Source organism: Dromaius novaehollandiae, chromosome 3, assembly GCF_036370855.1.
Source record: "Dromaius novaehollandiae isolate bDroNov1 chromosome 3, bDroNov1.hap1, whole genome shotgun sequence".
Lineage (NCBI taxonomy): Eukaryota > Metazoa > Chordata > Aves > Casuariiformes > Dromaiidae > Dromaius > Dromaius novaehollandiae.
In genome coordinates this window covers 98,396,305-98,412,085 of record NC_088100.1, presented here as the reverse complement: position 1 = coordinate 98,412,085, position 15,781 = coordinate 98,396,305, and the positions used below count along the sequence as shown (strand labels likewise).

At 42.2% G+C, this 15,781-nt stretch overlaps 1 protein-coding gene across 1 annotated transcript in view; it reads left to right on the top strand.

Moving 5' to 3' along the window:
• The first annotated feature begins 5,096 nt into the window (after positions 1-5,096).
• PRKCE (protein kinase C epsilon) overlaps positions 5,097-15,781 on the top strand; it is a 300,001-nt gene continuing 289,316 nt past the window's right edge. The window contains exon 1 of the mRNA XM_026121196.2: positions 5,097-5,981. Within this exon, the coding sequence (XP_025976981.1) occupies positions 5,634-5,981 (348 nt within the window). The 5' untranslated portion in view covers positions 5,097-5,633. The remainder of the gene's footprint in view (positions 5,982-15,781) is intronic.

Sequence of the window (15,781 nt, the reverse complement as noted above, 5' to 3'; positions counted from 1 at the left end):
AACTGGGCTTTTTCTTCATCTTTAGAAAAGAAGAATTAGCTATTGGTGTACCCACAAGATCCTCTGCAGCATGATAGGAGTGAAAATGTTCTTGAGGACACTTAACTCATAACTAAAGTCTAAAGTCCACTAAAGTGGACACTAAAGTGTCCAAAGTTAAATATCTAAATAATAATTTGACTTTCAAAGATACTCAGCATTCACTGGCAGTCTTTGATTCTAGTGATTTCATGCCGGGAAGAGGCTGATCCCACTAATACTCAACTATTTCTCTTGTATAAGCAGATCCATTAAGGTCAAAAGAATTCAGTGGAAGTACTCGTGTTAGCGAACATCTTCACATGCACAGTGCTTTGAATATATTCATGTTTAGTGTGGAAGTGTGGATTCAGAGCCAAAATTCCTCAAATGTCATAAAGTTTGTAACTTGGGGTCTGGTTTTTATTTCACTTTTCACATAGAAGTGTTTCAGAAAATCTCTGCTTCCATGCATTTTTTCCTGATTTTTTTTGCATGTGCAAATATCTGTTTTAGTATAACTTTAAGAAATGATGCTCCTATAAAAAACAAAGCAAAAACCCCCCCACTTCTCATTCTTTCAGATTACATACCTGGAAAAACCTGGAATATGCCAACAGTTTTCAAAGATTCAAGTAGTTCTTCAGGAAGGCAGTAGAAATTGACATAAGCATCAGTTTTGAAAAAACTAAGATAGATATATTCCCCTGCTTTATTTACTGTCGATCACCTATTTGACCATTTGGACAGTTGGGAAATAAAAAAAAAACTCTTGCCTCTTGAAAATCCAGTCAAGCTATCCGTCAACCTTGGGCAAGAACACCTCAAAAGCAGTTGGAATTGTCACTCTAATACTTGAATAAAGCCCATTAAAAGTCCTGAAAGGATCTTACACACTCCCTCCGCCAGATAGTGCTGTTTCTCCACAGAGCTATTTCGGATTCCTAGGCCATGAAAAGGTCAGGGGCTGACTCGAGGTAACAAACACTGCCTACAGCTTGCTAGTTCCCTCCATTTCACTGCCACTGTAAATGAAACAGTGGAAGCAGAGACTGAAAGGGATTTGAAGGAATAAAAGATGTATTGAAAGGCTGTTCTTTGCAGATGATTACTTGCTGTTGTTTCCATTGCTATCTGTTACAAGTTTAATGTGTTGTTGTTCCTAAATTAAGAATGCAAATAGATGCACATGGAAATATACTGTGCTTTTATGATCTTTGGGAGTGTTTTCCTTACAACATTCAGAACACCCTGACTATACAGTTGTCTGCCAAGTAGCAGTTTGGACTGAGGTAACACTATTGAGAAAATCGAATCTCAAATCTGCAAACACTCCTACAGACGAGCAGCATAGGTCTTGAGAAGTCCTGACACAAAACTTTGGTCTCCCAGGCAAAGAATCCTGAGCAGAAGGACCTAGCTAGCAGAAGCTCCTTTGGGGGAGTAAATCGATTTCCTTTACCAGTCCTGAGAGTGTGCACCCTGTAGCCAGATTCTAGGCCCTCCACGTTCTTTTAAAAGAAGCTGGGAAGAATACCAGAAGTGTAATTACTATAGGGTGTAGTTTACTACTCTGCTGTAGTTTTTATACCAGAATACAGAAATGTAGGTAGAGTGCTTTCTCTTGTCTTTCTGCAGCAGAAATATGGCATATCCTATGTCTTGTTGTCTTTACCCTCCTATGATAAACAGAAGGAATAGCATTTGCTCTTTAACTCTTTAAGAACCAAATCCTTCTGACTAGTAAGAGAACAGGAAATAAAATCATGCAAACAACTAAATGCTTAAAAATCTAATGGGTTAAAAATGGTGCCTGCAGCTGGAATGCTCTTTATTGTCTGTTAGGTAAAAATAATTTTTGAGACAGTTGTGCCAATTTTTCTGTTGATGAACTTTGTAGGAAGTATCTGAATGTTGTTCATTGTATCTGAGTTAATTGGATTTTAAGAGTATTGTTCGGGGGCCTTTTGGTAAATAATGTTAAAAGCTCAGTCTTGACATGGACATGCTTTCTGAAAGTTTATTAAAAACAGAATAAAAACATATATACAATGAAGGAAATTAAATGAATATAATGAAGGAAAACAGTGTAGGGTATATGCACAGATATTTTCCTAATCAATGTAAGGATGGAATTGACTGATCCTAAAGAGCTCGTTAGCCCTCATTCATGCAAGCAGTCTCCTTACAAAAAATTGTGAAACCAAATCTTATCTTACTTCAGTGCATGGAAAAGTACAGATGAATCACAGTAGACATCAAGGCCTACATCTGTATGCAGTTACCCATGTAGATTACATACGTAATTTTCCCCCAAAAAGATTTATTTATATTATTTTATATATTATTTGTGTAAATGTTGTCTGCATATTTAGTTATTTAGGCTTTTATAATATACAGGTGTGATCTCACAGAGATGCTAGGTCATTAAACTCACCATGGAAACTGTGTTTATTTAAATCTCACCTTGGGCATTCAGAATATATGTATAGTTGAAAGTCTCTTAAAAAAATAAATAGGAAAAAATCAAATAGTGTATCCGTTGACCTTTAGATTTTCTAATGTCTAAGGAAATAGAAAATATTTTCTACATTAACTGTAATTCAGAAACATAAACACATCCAAAGGAAAGGTTTAGTTGCATAGGAATTAATTCTGACACATTGAAATTAAGACCGTGTAGCTTAGTGTATAGTACTGTATGGGCTAGGTTGTGATTGGAGGTGGAGGGGAGAGGAGGAGGTAATTCCTGTACTTGTGATGTGGCCTGTGAGTACAATGCTTTACAGAAATAACACTGTAGATGTATCACAGCTGTCTGAGAGTGAGCCCAGGAAATGCTGAATTGGGGAGGAAGACATTTCCTGTAATTGGCTCCATATCCCAGCTCTGCATCAGAAGGTTGTACTTGAGGGTTGTCAAAATGATAATGAACATGGAAATTTTACTGTACTTCTGCTTTTACTAGTGGTGTAAGTAGCAGTAGGCACCAAAAAGGTTTTCTTCCATTAACGTGAATGCTGTCATGACCCTTAGGCTTCATTAGTACAGTACCCTCTATCTGGAAGCTGCTCTGGAAGCACAGATCCTGGAGCTATTTTATCAGCTCCAAATACGATGTCTGCCCCGAGCCATTACCTGTAGAAATCCGTAATTATCTGTTCTTTGCTCTCCAGTCAGGAATTCAAGAACCAGATCAAGGATGTGGTGCTAACCTTTTAAATCCTTACTTGACTGGATCCAGGCAATCGGGTTGCTTCTTTTTCTGTTTGGTGACTCTTCAGAGTACCCCAGCTCTTGAATACTAGAGCTGACCCAAAATTTCTCTTCCTAGTGGTATTAAAGTGAATTTGAATCTTTACCAAATCTTGTAGAAGGCCCTTCTCATGAAAGACTGGCAAAAGCAATAGCTAAAAATAAGTAAGCCAGTGATCATTTTCACCAAAGGAAGCCATGTAGATCCTAAGTCTGTGTGCGTAGAAAGCTATACTGCACCTAGTCCCCCGGTTGTCTAACGTGGCATTCAGTAACACGGTGATGAAAATGACTGAGGTGTTACACGGCGCGCAGACAGCCTCAATAAAACACTGAGTACCCCCTTCCGGAGTGTTTTTTTCCTTTCAGTACCCCTAAGTGCCGCGGCGACTGCCCGTGGCACCCCCGGTCGGCGCCTAGGGGAGGCCGCAGGCGGGACTCGGGTGAAGCCGGGCCGGGGCAGGTGAGCGGCACCGCAGAGTGGCCGGGGCGGCCCGCGGGCACGGCCGCCCCGCCGCCGCCTGCGGCAGCGTGTCCGGCCCGGCGGAAGGGCGGCCGGTCGGCAGTGCGGCGCGGCGCAGGGCGGGCGGGCTCCGGACGCGGGAGGCCGCTTCCCCCGGCCGCGCGCGGCACTTCCCGGCGCTCGCACACGGCGGGGAAACTCTTCCTGCGGCCCGGCCCCCGCTGACGTCGCCGTGGCTCTGCCGCCGCGGCGGGCGGGGGGGGCCGTCCGCGGGGAGGGGGCGCAGGCGGCGGCTTGTGCGGTGCCGGGCGCGACTTATCGCGGGCTGGGGAGCGCCGAGGGGGTCGCGGGGGCGGTGCTGCCACGGGGAAATAAAACCAAGCGGACGGATGGGAAATGCGGCAGGAAGAGCTGCTTACGCTCGGCTCCGACATCCTCCTCGGCCCCGCGGCCCGGCGCCGCGCACGTACCCTGCTCGCGGGGCTCGGGGTGCCGGAGCCGCCTGGGGATGATCCGCGGCACGGGAAATGACCGATGTAGTAACGGCAGCGCTGCGCTGGAGCCGGTGGGGGAAGGGCCTCGCGTCTGCAGTGCTCACTAGGGGCAGGATTTAAGTGATAAAGCACTTTAATAAAACTGATGTGCTATTTAAGGCACGGAGGAAGACGATCAAGGATGTTTTTTCCACACTGGTTCGCCACTTTTATCCTGTGAGGAGGAGGAGGAGGAAGGGGGGGGGGGGGGAGAAACCATAAAAACCAGCCCAGAAGAAAACAAATCGCTGCATGAATATTCAGCGCAGAGCTAGCAGCGCCTGCGGGAGTCACGACCCCAGACATGGTTTCTCGGCTCGCTCGCGGCCGTGGCTCTTTCACGCTCTGAGCGTACTGCTGCCCCCACAGGCAAAACTTTGTGCACACGCACTCGCACACTCGCACACGCCGAGGCTCGCTCTCTCCCTGACACACACACGCACACACACATACACACACACTGACGTCTTTTGCGCATTTCCTGCACTACAGCGGGCGGCGGAGCGGCAGCGGGAGGCGGGCTGGGGCTGCGCGCGGCGCGGCGCGGCGCGGCGCGGCGCGGAGGGCGGGCGGGAGGCGGCCGGCGCGGCCGGGAGGCGAGGCGGGAGGCGGGCGGGGGGCGGCCGGCGGGAGGCGGGAGGCGGCGGCTCTGCCCATCGCCAGGGCGGCGGCCGCCCAGCCGGAGCCCGCCGAGCCCCGCGCGGCCCGCTGCGCTGCCGTCGCCCCCCATGCGCCGGGGTCGCTGCGCCGGGTGCTCGGCCTCGGCGGCGGCGGCGGAGGAGGGACAGGACGGGAGGCTCCGGCTCCGGCGCGGATGGAAGGTCCCCGGGTGGATGTTTCGTGAGCGGAGGCTGTGCAGTAGGCAGGGCTGGTGGGTCGGCCGGTGCTTCTGATTTGTGTGTGTGCGTGCGTGTGTGTGTGTGTTGTGCTGCACACGGACAGGACTGGCGTGTGCGGGAGCCTCGGATCGCGGCTCTGCCTCCTTTGCAAAGACTGATCCAGGATTATGGTCTAGGTGGAGGGAGAAGTCTTTTGCTCACCCCGCGGATCTATTATGCTCGGAGTTTGATTGCATTCGGGGTTTCTGCAAACACGGACGCCTCCCCCTCTGCTGCGGCCCCCCTCCCTTGTTTTCCGTTAGAAACACGGGCAAGAAAATAAATGTATTCACTGGGTGTCGCAAGAGCAAAGGCTAAATAATCAAAGGTAACGGCAGCAGCAAGGCGAAGAGAGACCCGCACTGTACCCTGCTCCCCTGCTCCCAGACCTGCCCTCCTATTTATTGGTGAGATCTGCCTCCCTCCCTCTCTGTGCGAGTGTGTGGTGTGAGTGTTTAATCCCGGGAAAAGTGCAGCCATCCAGCCATGGTGGTTTTCAATGGCTTGCTGAAAATCAAGATCTGCGAGGCAGTGAATCTGAAACCCACGGCATGGTCACTGAGGCATGCGGTGGGTCCCAGGCCACAGACCTTTCTGCTGGACCCTTACATAGCCCTCAATGTGGACGACTCCAGGATCGGGCAGACCTCAACCAAGCAAAAGACCAACAGTCCTGCTTGGAATGATGAATTTGTCACCGACGTTTGTAATGGCAGGAAGATTGAGATGGCTGTTTTCCACGATGCCCCCATCGGGTACGATGATTTTGTAGCTAACTGCACTATACAGTTTGAGGACTTGCTGCAGAACGGGAGCCGCCACTTCGAGGACTGGGTGAGTGTTTGCACTGTCAATACATATATGTACACATGATTTTCAGTGGCATTGCTTTGGGTGCAACATCTGTACTGCAGAGCTAGGTTGTCAAGGGCATGTAATAGCTCTGAAGGCTTTTCATTATTTTCATGCTTTGTTATACTGAGATAGTCATGGTTACTGCATATCTAATGCATGTGATTTGCAGACAAGGGAAGAAAGAGAAATACATTGAGTCTAGGTAAGAGATGTATAATTACTGCTTCAGCTTCTCAAATTACATTTCCTAAATACAAGTCTAGTTATCTAGTTATCTAACTGTTCTTGAAGAACTCCAGTCAAATACATCTATACAGAACATTACTGCAAAACCCAGATCCAGCACCTAGACTGTGAGTTCTTCATTTCAGCGTGAACGCTCTTGATCATGTTGCAGCCTGGCATGACGAGCCTTAAAAATACAGATCTGACCTCTGGTATGAGACACTTTGGAGTCTTCGTACCACTTGGAAGCTCACTGCATCAATATCGATGCACCTCCTTCCCCCAGGTAATCTAGACTGTTATACATAGACCTAATGCAATGTGTCTACAAATGCTTGAAATTAATTAAAGGATCCTGGTGGATTTTGGCCCCAACCAGACAAATTCTGTTGCCTGTACACACAACATGTTTCACTGTTTTTCTACTGCATCTTAAAGATACAGATGCTAACATACCTCAGTGGGAGTACAAAAAAGCTGGAAAATCCTTGGTCTGACATCCTCAGGTACTATGATTTAGCATCAAAAAAAAAAAAAAAAAAAAAAAAGGAACCCAGGAAACATGAACATTTCACGGTTCTATGGTTAGTTATAATGATATATTCTTTAAATAAGATAAAACAGTAGGAACTGTCTTCTGATTTTAAGTGTGCCCTGCTTGACCAGCCACCTGAAATGTGCATGCTCATCCTTTTATGTATTTATTTATTAAGGTCAAGGATCCTAGTCTGGGCAGTATTTCTTTGGCAAATAGATGAAGAACCCAGGACCAAAGTAAAAATAGCAAGAGTTAACAGATCTGAGTTTCTTGCATTCTTTGGGGCTCCTTTACTTAATGCAGTAGTATAAAGAGTTGTCAAAATGATGGAAAGGCGAGAAAGAATAATTCACCATTTATGCTGATTAAGAGCTGAATAACTTTTACTATTAAAACTTTCATCTTTACAACTTTAAAATATATATCGTTTCTCCTACATGTGTTACATTATGATAATTAGGATCTAGATTATTCTGATACTCTATAAAAGCCACACATTAGTAAGTTTGCATAGTAAAATTGGGTGATAGGCATAGAAAAAATAGCAAAATCAGGAAAAGACAAATGCAGCAGTATTGCAGATGTCTTTCACCTGGGTTGAATGATAATCAAGCCTTGGGCCTCCTGAAATCCGTGGGTGTTTCATCATTGAGACCAACAGGGCAAGGACGTCTTCATAGATTTTCAGTGAAGGAATAATAGATTCATATTTTTTTTGTTTATAGTACATGTTCTGAGTTTGTGGCCAAATCTGCAAGGACCTTGCAGGTTACAGATGCCAGGTTTGAATTTTGGTGGGGCTGTTGTGCTAGGGCACATTCTGGCTCTGATTTTCAAAGTGAAATCAAAGATTCAGGTGTTCTTCTTACATGTATAGTGGAATTTAACAGATTGAGGCCCAATGTAAACGTGACCTACAGGGATCTAAATATCTGGATTAGATAAATGCTGTATTTTATTGCATCAGGATCCATTGCAGTCCAGTGATTGGGGGGTGGGAGGAGACAAGAGAGTGACAACAGTTGTTGTCTATTGATGTGAGAGAGTTGAGGGCATGCCACTGGATCATAAGAATTGGTCAGCCCAATATAATACGGTTTCTGAAGCATCATTTATCTCATTTTTGTGCTGTAAATCCTTATAGTTTGGATTGTGTTTGTGTATATGAAATACTGTGTACTCCATCCTCCCTATATTGCAGTCAGAATTTGGCGGGCCACATATTTATAGGATTCTCCTTTAGCCTTTCCAAAATATTCCAATTTACTGAATGTGTTATAATAATTGCAGTAATGAATGTGTTTATTGGATTGTTAATAGAAACCTTCAGAGAACTGGCTCTTACAGTATCACACTGTTTCTTCATCTGATCTCACTGAATTAAAATAAATCCTGTGGCCATGACATCTCTATAGAGTCTGTAGTGAAATAAATACATTTATTGATTGCTTCATCAGTGTCGAATCAATATTAAAACCTAGAGAAAAGAAATGATCTATGAAGTTGAGTAGTCAAATGGGTTTCACACTACAAGGGAAATGCATGTGGCCTAAACCAACATTAGACTAAGATCTACTGGTACATTGCAGTCAGTTTCTTCTGTTTAATAAGAACACTAATTCCTTCATTTCACTCTTGGCATTTAAGGCAGGTATTTTTTTAGTACTCTTTCCCAACTTTATAGCAAGCAAATTAAAAGGAGCAATCACAGGAGCCCATTCTTCCTCAGTGCCTGAGATATCAAATAAATGCAACCTAAGAAACACTCTCGGAGACTGTAAAATATTTTTATGCTGTTCTCAAGGTTTCCCTTTAAGGAGTCCGGAAAGTTTCAACTGGGTACCACATACTCGTTGAGTGTATTCAATGTAATTGAATTGCTGCCCCTCTTTACCTTCAGAATGATGCAACACTTCCTCCGGGATTGAACTGTCATTAATTAATTAGATTTGACAAAATGCTCGTATGTTAAGAACAGCTCTTGTCAATATGTTAATAGCTTTTATGCATTCAGTCTCATATAATACTGCAAGTATTTTGGTGAGAAAATTTTCAAGATTTGCTTTATAATCTCTGCACTAGGCTCAAGGTTATATTACTTATCCTGTAATATATTTCCAGATAGTTGTCAGAAGTCCAAAATGGAAAAAGTACTAACAAAGAAATAATGTTTTGGTTTTTTACCCTAAAAGAAACTATTTCTCTCTTTAGCTAGCACACCTACTTTGATTGTTTTTTGTCATTGTGCTAATCCTTGTATTTCTTCTAGGAGAGGAGTTTTTTAGGAAAATACTGAGTATTTTTCTCATGTTAAGCCTGTGCTATATACCGATGCCATGGTTACAGTGGAAACACTAATGATAAACAAGTACAAAGCTTGAAATCATGATAGCAACTATTGTATTAGGACGAATAAGATAAATATGCAAAACCCTGGTTCCTATTACCTACAGAGTATTCAGCAGTTACAAAAATGATTTTTGAACCTTATGATATATACACTCCCCAAATATATATAAATATTTCAAAGCTGTGGCCTAACACAATGGTTCAGATTTTACTAGATGGAAGCTTTTAAAGAAAAATACATACAATAAAAAAAAATCAATATGAAAATATTTCTAAAATTGTATAGTGACAATTAAAAAGATGGCTGCTTTTCCAGTGGTGCATCGATACAGACATAGCACAGTAAAAGTGTCAGTTTTGCAGATTTTTCTTAGTAATGACTACACTGCAGTTTTAAAGAGAGCTTTGGATTGATGGCATTACAGGCTTTTCTATAACTGAAGAAGATGTTATACAGAACGGTGCAAAGAACATTCAAAAGGATGTTAGTGAACTTGCATTCTGAAAAATATGAAATACCGAACAATAAGTAACCTGACAGTTCTGATTGGAAGAAAAATGCTGATAATTTAGCATGAAAGCTTTAGCTATATTTTTTCAGTTAGATGATTCATGTAGTAACGAACTACATGCATCTTTCTCTAGTTTTCCTACACATAACATACGTAAATGTTGCGGGTGAGTTAGTAAAGTAGCTACATTTTAGTTGGTAGAATTTAACTCAGGAAGGAAAATTCCTTTAATATTTAGCCTTGTGGTTATACCTTTGTGAATTGGAATGGTCTGTATCTATGTATTTGGATGGTTGGTAGCATGGGTTCTGAGTTCAAGTCCACTTCCCAGAGCTGACAATAAATGCAATCAGTGTCACTGGACCTATGCCAAAGACTCCATCTAAGGGTCTCAGCCGTTAGGCCTGACAAGAAGACCTACTGAGTTGTCCTAAGAAATCCTTGTGTGGACTGAGTAGCAGAACTCACCAACTCAGTCAGAAAACCACAATGTTTAGCAAGAAAAGCCTATATTTCCACTGAAAATACTTTACAACTATATTTAGGTTCATGAAAAAAGGTTAATCTTTTTATTAGGGTTAAAATCCCTAACAGTGTCAGGAAAGAATTAAAATATAAATTTCAGTGAGCTTTTCTTTGCTAGTCCTAAATATCTTCCATATTACCTTTCTTCTTCAGTGCTGATTCTTAAGATCTAAATTTAAAACAGTATACTTTTAAAAGTATTCTTTCCTATTTCCATTTTTATCAGTGTGAATTTAGTCATGCAAATATGCCATCATTGCATACAGCAAGTTTATTATGAATCAATGCAATATCTCAGTAACAGGTTGATGACCAGTTGTGGGAAATAGAATGTGAAAAACGCGCCCTCTTTTATTGAGTTACATATTTTTGCATCATGCTTACAGTGTACTATTGAAATTTTTGTATCAGAAAGACTATGTGTTGGGTCTTCAAGTTGTCGTCCATAAAGTTGGGCATTTAAGTGATGGAGGTCTGAGTTTCATGGTGCTGACCTCTCATGAGAGAGATGTTTGACATAAGGAAAAGACACAGAAAGATTTAGAAATACCAGCAGTGAGTATGTCACACATTAGAAAATCTGAAGACACTTTAGCAGGAGGTCAGTATTGCCTTTTCTCTTTGAGGAATTGAGAAGTAGGCACAGCGATTTGCCTGCAATAGCAGGGGCATGGTTAAAACTCTTCTGAGTCCTCGCCCAGTGAGCTGTCCATTTATTTAAGAACTGTATCATTTCAGCTCCTGTGATCTGAATTAAGTGGAAAGACTGCTTAGGTGCTTGTCTGAGTTCCTCTATTTGTTTTTTTTTTTTGATAATCTTTTGCCTTTTCTGTTGCCGAAATGACAACTCATTTCAGGCAGCAGGTGATCTGTTATAGCTGGTGGACAGGGAGCATAATTGTAATCATTTTAGTGCAGGTCACTCTGCATGTTAACCTCTGCTTGTTCCAGATGCCGTTGAATGTTGGCAGTGGGCTAGTAGAGTGTGACTGGAGCGTATTTACATTTTTATTTTAATCTACCGGTAGAACTTATCTGCGCTGAAGGTGTTGAAAGGCCTAGGATTTTGCTTGTGAAACCTTTACGTCTCATCTAAACTGCAGTTCATGAGCTGCTGAAAAGCATTGTTATCAGAAGAGTATTTGTTGAAACAAAAAGGAAATCGCTGTCCTTTTTGATAGATTTCTGCATTACAAGCCCATCACTGAGCAAAGTCTGTCAGGTCCGGGGGGTGAGAGAGCTAACAGAGATCAGCAGGATATCACAGGGACTCAGAATCTAATTGTGAGGATGGGGGCGGTTGTGATGAGGACATAGGAGATTTTGGAGAGGGCTTTGTATAGGTAGGGGTCTCCCTGTTTTCTCCCTCAGACTGTCTCCCTGCTGCGCCTCCTCTTTTCCCACTCTGCTGGGGATGTGGTACTGTCACCACGCAGCTCTCCCACCATCTCGCATCAATCCCTTTGTGAAGCTGCATAATTCCACTCCTACTCCCTGCTAGAAATGCTCTCTCCTAACAGCTCCTGCTTACCTGCGGTGCTTCCCAGCCTGCCGGGAGGGAAGAGAGGGGAAAAAAGCTGCACCTGTACTTGCTGCTGTGGGGAGAGGGAAAGGGCAAAGTGGGGACGGAAAAAGATGAAGCATAGAGAAAAACTTGGAGGAGGATTATGAGTAGTTGCTGCTGCCCCACATACTCCAGCTGCTGTTTTGGCAGCCGCAGAAAGCTACACAAGTAGGAGACAGGGATAGGCTGGCGCAGGCAAATTGACTAGTTGATGGCCTTATGTTGCCCACTGACCTGTTTTTTTGCCTGCTTTGCTCAGTGTGTAGCTTTCAAAGCCTCACTTCAGACATGACAAAATCTGCTTGGGGCAAGATGAGTGTGTGGTATAAGGTGTGTTTCGCTGAACACTGAATACATGTAGGTCAGGGTTTGAGCCTACGACTGATCAGAATTTCACCTTACTATTGCTAATACCAGTACTGATACTAAGTTCCACAGAGTAAAAGCAGTTCCACTGAACTCTGCAGAAGTATCTGTAGAATAAATTTACTAGTAGCAGAGTCCAATTCATAGGTGTTATTTCTAAGCTGGACTTTAAGAAATGTCTGAATCTGATGAAAACAATTCCTATATGTTCTCCTGCAGCCAGTTTTCAGACAGTAAATATCCTTATTCCAACTTAGGCAGTTGCATAGATACTGTGCAGAACTTCACTGATCTCATTGGGTTCTCTGGGTTCACTGGATTTCATGTAGGCATGTGTTTAAATACTTTCCTGAACTGGGCCTGTGTTCCAAGGGAAAACTGACAATAAATAATGTTTAACAACATCCTTTACTTTCATTTTACTTGTTCTGATTTATTATTCTACTGCAAATCTTGCATGTGCAAGCCGAGTTTCAGCTTTCCTCAGCCATCAAAACTGTCTCTGCCCTCCCCATCCAGAATTCTTTAAATACTGCTGAAATGAGAATTTAAGTTGGAATCATAGGATTTGGCCTCTAAGTGTGATTAGTTTCCACTCCCTAACTAAACGTCCATTTAAATAAACTGTTATGTTTTCAAAATTTGAAGGGGGATTGTGAATACAGTTAATAAAAGTCAGAGATGAGAGCCTTTCTGCTTGGAATTGGCTGGTTGAATTCAGTACTGCCTTATCCAATACTTTCTTAATCCTCTTTATCTCACCCCAATTATTAGACTTAAAGACAGAAAAAGACATCTGTTCCTTGCAGTTCATGGTAAGAGAGGTTTTGGAAAGGACAAGGTATGCATGTAGTGGGAAATCTGGGGTCAGAGAGGATTGAAAAGAGAATTTTCCTCCATCCACATGGAGAGGTAGGGCTGGAAATATCTGGATGTGGAGTAAGATCAGAAGTCCAAAGATAGTTTGGAAAACTGCCAGTTTTGGGGGAAAACAAACAAACCCTTTTGTCTCTTGCAAGGAGCGAGACTGAGTAAGATCTTAAGAATGGGGTTATTTCCCTTGCCCTTTTGAGACATGCAAGCTGTGGCAGTTACAGGGGTTTCTATAGTTTGGGGGCAAAGGGGCCATTAAAGAAGGCTGGCAAAATGTTTTAACCTCATATCTGTAAGCAACTGCTCTCCTATTTGGCAGGCAGTCACTAGAAGATGTTAAAAGTATATTCAGCAATATTAATACGAACCTGCAACTATAGAATTAATAAATAATTCTAGAGATTGGGTAGCTTCTGTAACGACAGTTGTGTACTCTGCGCTCTATTTTAGTAAAGTGAAATGCAAATAGATATTTAAGGACATGTACAGAATTATATCTACTCTGATCACTAGTCAGAGTTAGTGGCTTGAATTGCTAGTAGAGTTGATTTCTGAGTGTCCTCTAATTTATGTTGCTCTTATAGTGAAAATCTTAAATTATCACTGCTGTGATTTAAAAGGAGTGACAGAAGCCAAAATCTCACTTATTTCAGAATAGCATAGCTAAAAAACCTAGTGATATTGGCATGTTTCCATTAAATCTAACAGGAGTTTTAACACTCATTTTATTGGAAGCAGTGTCAGATGGATGCTAAATAATTCTAAGAGATTATGGAGTTCTGTAGGGCTTGAATCGTTGAAGAACAGAAATAAAGGAAGACCGTTGCTTTTAGAATTAAAAAAGGCAATTTTCGATTCCATCAGAAGCTTGCAGGCAGCCATTTCTGCCTTGTATCAGCTAAGCTGAGCTGATTTAATTGTTACAGACAACAGAATCATTTTGGTTGTTTCTGGTGTCCTGCTGGGCAGTTTCAGCACAGGCAGGAGCAAAAAGGCATAAATAATGGCTAGATGTTACCCAATACTTTCATGCCTGTATTGTTTGACCAGGGAGACCCTCCTGAATCTCAATATCTAAAATGAAGAGTAGGCAAACTTAATGCTTAAGGAGTATTTCAATGTTAGTACTTGTCAGTACTTCATAGTATAAATATGTATCAATCCTCTCTCTTATCAGGGAGGACCAGAGTTCTTATGCATTATAGTACTTTTCATTGTTTGGTACATTGGCCATTTTAATGTGATTCAAAAATAGATGTTTTTTTCAAATGTTAATATTTATAAGTGTTTTTAGATAAATAGTTAAGTGGTAGCAGTAAGAGTGATGCAATGGTGGTGGAGACATGAAGGGAAGATTGATGCATACTCTGCAAAGGTGATGAGGAAATGTGTTGGATGGAATTGCATTGCTTTGTTTTGCAGAATAAAAGCCAGCAAGACAAGAGTATTTACTCCTTCCTAGTTTTCTTTAATTTTCTGCTTTATTGTCTGTTCTGTCTTCATGCTGACAGTTCTCCATCTTTCTGGATCTGTTCTGGCCCCAAGATGGTCAAGAAATGATTGGGTGACCGTTGCAGGATTGCTTAAGATTTGCTGTTGGTAACACAGGCCAACTACATGAATGAAATGTCCTGCTATAGATCTTTACAGAGACCTATTGCAAGTATAGCTCTCCTGCTGAGGCCAAATTTACTCATTGTACAAGTCTTTGCAGCATCTGCCAACTTCGCTATTTCAAGGTGTGATTGATGCACTGTTTCCAAAAACAAATGAGTTTCAGAATGTGTTGGAAAAAGAAAGGCTAAAGGGTCACCCACGCTGTACAGAAATAGCTTCATCCACTTTGTTCTCCTTCTCACATGATTCTAGGTGGATTTATTGAGGAATCCTTTTTTTTCTTCTTCTCTTCTCTGCATGTCCTTGCCTTTCCTTTCCTTATTATCTGCTATTGCCTTGGCATCTCTTGAACTGGTGATCTAAAAGGCCCACTTCTCTTCTCCTTAATTCACTGCTATCACCTTGTCCTGGAGTCCTGGCTGTCTTAACTTTTCCTTTTATTTTCTTATTACTTCCCATATTTATTCTTATTGCTATTCTTCCCATCATGTGAACTCCTTCTCTCTTCTGAGCACTCTGGCGGACTAGTGAGCTACTTGTGTCAGGAAGACACAGAAGCATCTCTAGTACCAGAAGCTCTATGAGCATTGCCCAGCAGCTCTCATCCAGAGTGCGTCTCCCTGTGCTTCTCAGCAAGCAGCAGGGAACTAACTGACAGACTGGTGGTGTCTGAGCAGTTATATTCAATCAGAAAAAGTGATGTTCTGAATTCCCAGTTAGTTACACTGCAGAATTGCTTGAAGAAAGAAATGTAATACAGTAGGTTTGAACTTGAAACAAAAGTCTCTGATTTTAGCAGAGTCAGTGGGGTGTGGAATGGACATGATGATCTGTCCCTGAAAATTGGACTGTCCCAAACAATTGAAACAATATTGCAAAATTTTAGGTGATACTGACTATTGGGATTTTCACCCAGGGAATCCTAATCAAAGAAAATACCCAGTATCATTTGCCTTTTTCATTTATATAAAGCAAAATTATGGTTTCTGCCTTCAAAAAATTACAGTCCAAGCACAAAACAGGAGGAGACAGACTGGAGAAACAAAAAGAAACAGTAAGAAATTATTGACAAGTATGATAAGCTGTGATGGTAGCTGAGCAGCAGCCTATCAATTCAGCTTTGCCAGGTGTCCCTAACTCAAAATCCCAAATGGAGTGGAAATTTTGCTGGAGATAGCGTGACACTTTGGTTGATGTGGTGTTTCTTCTT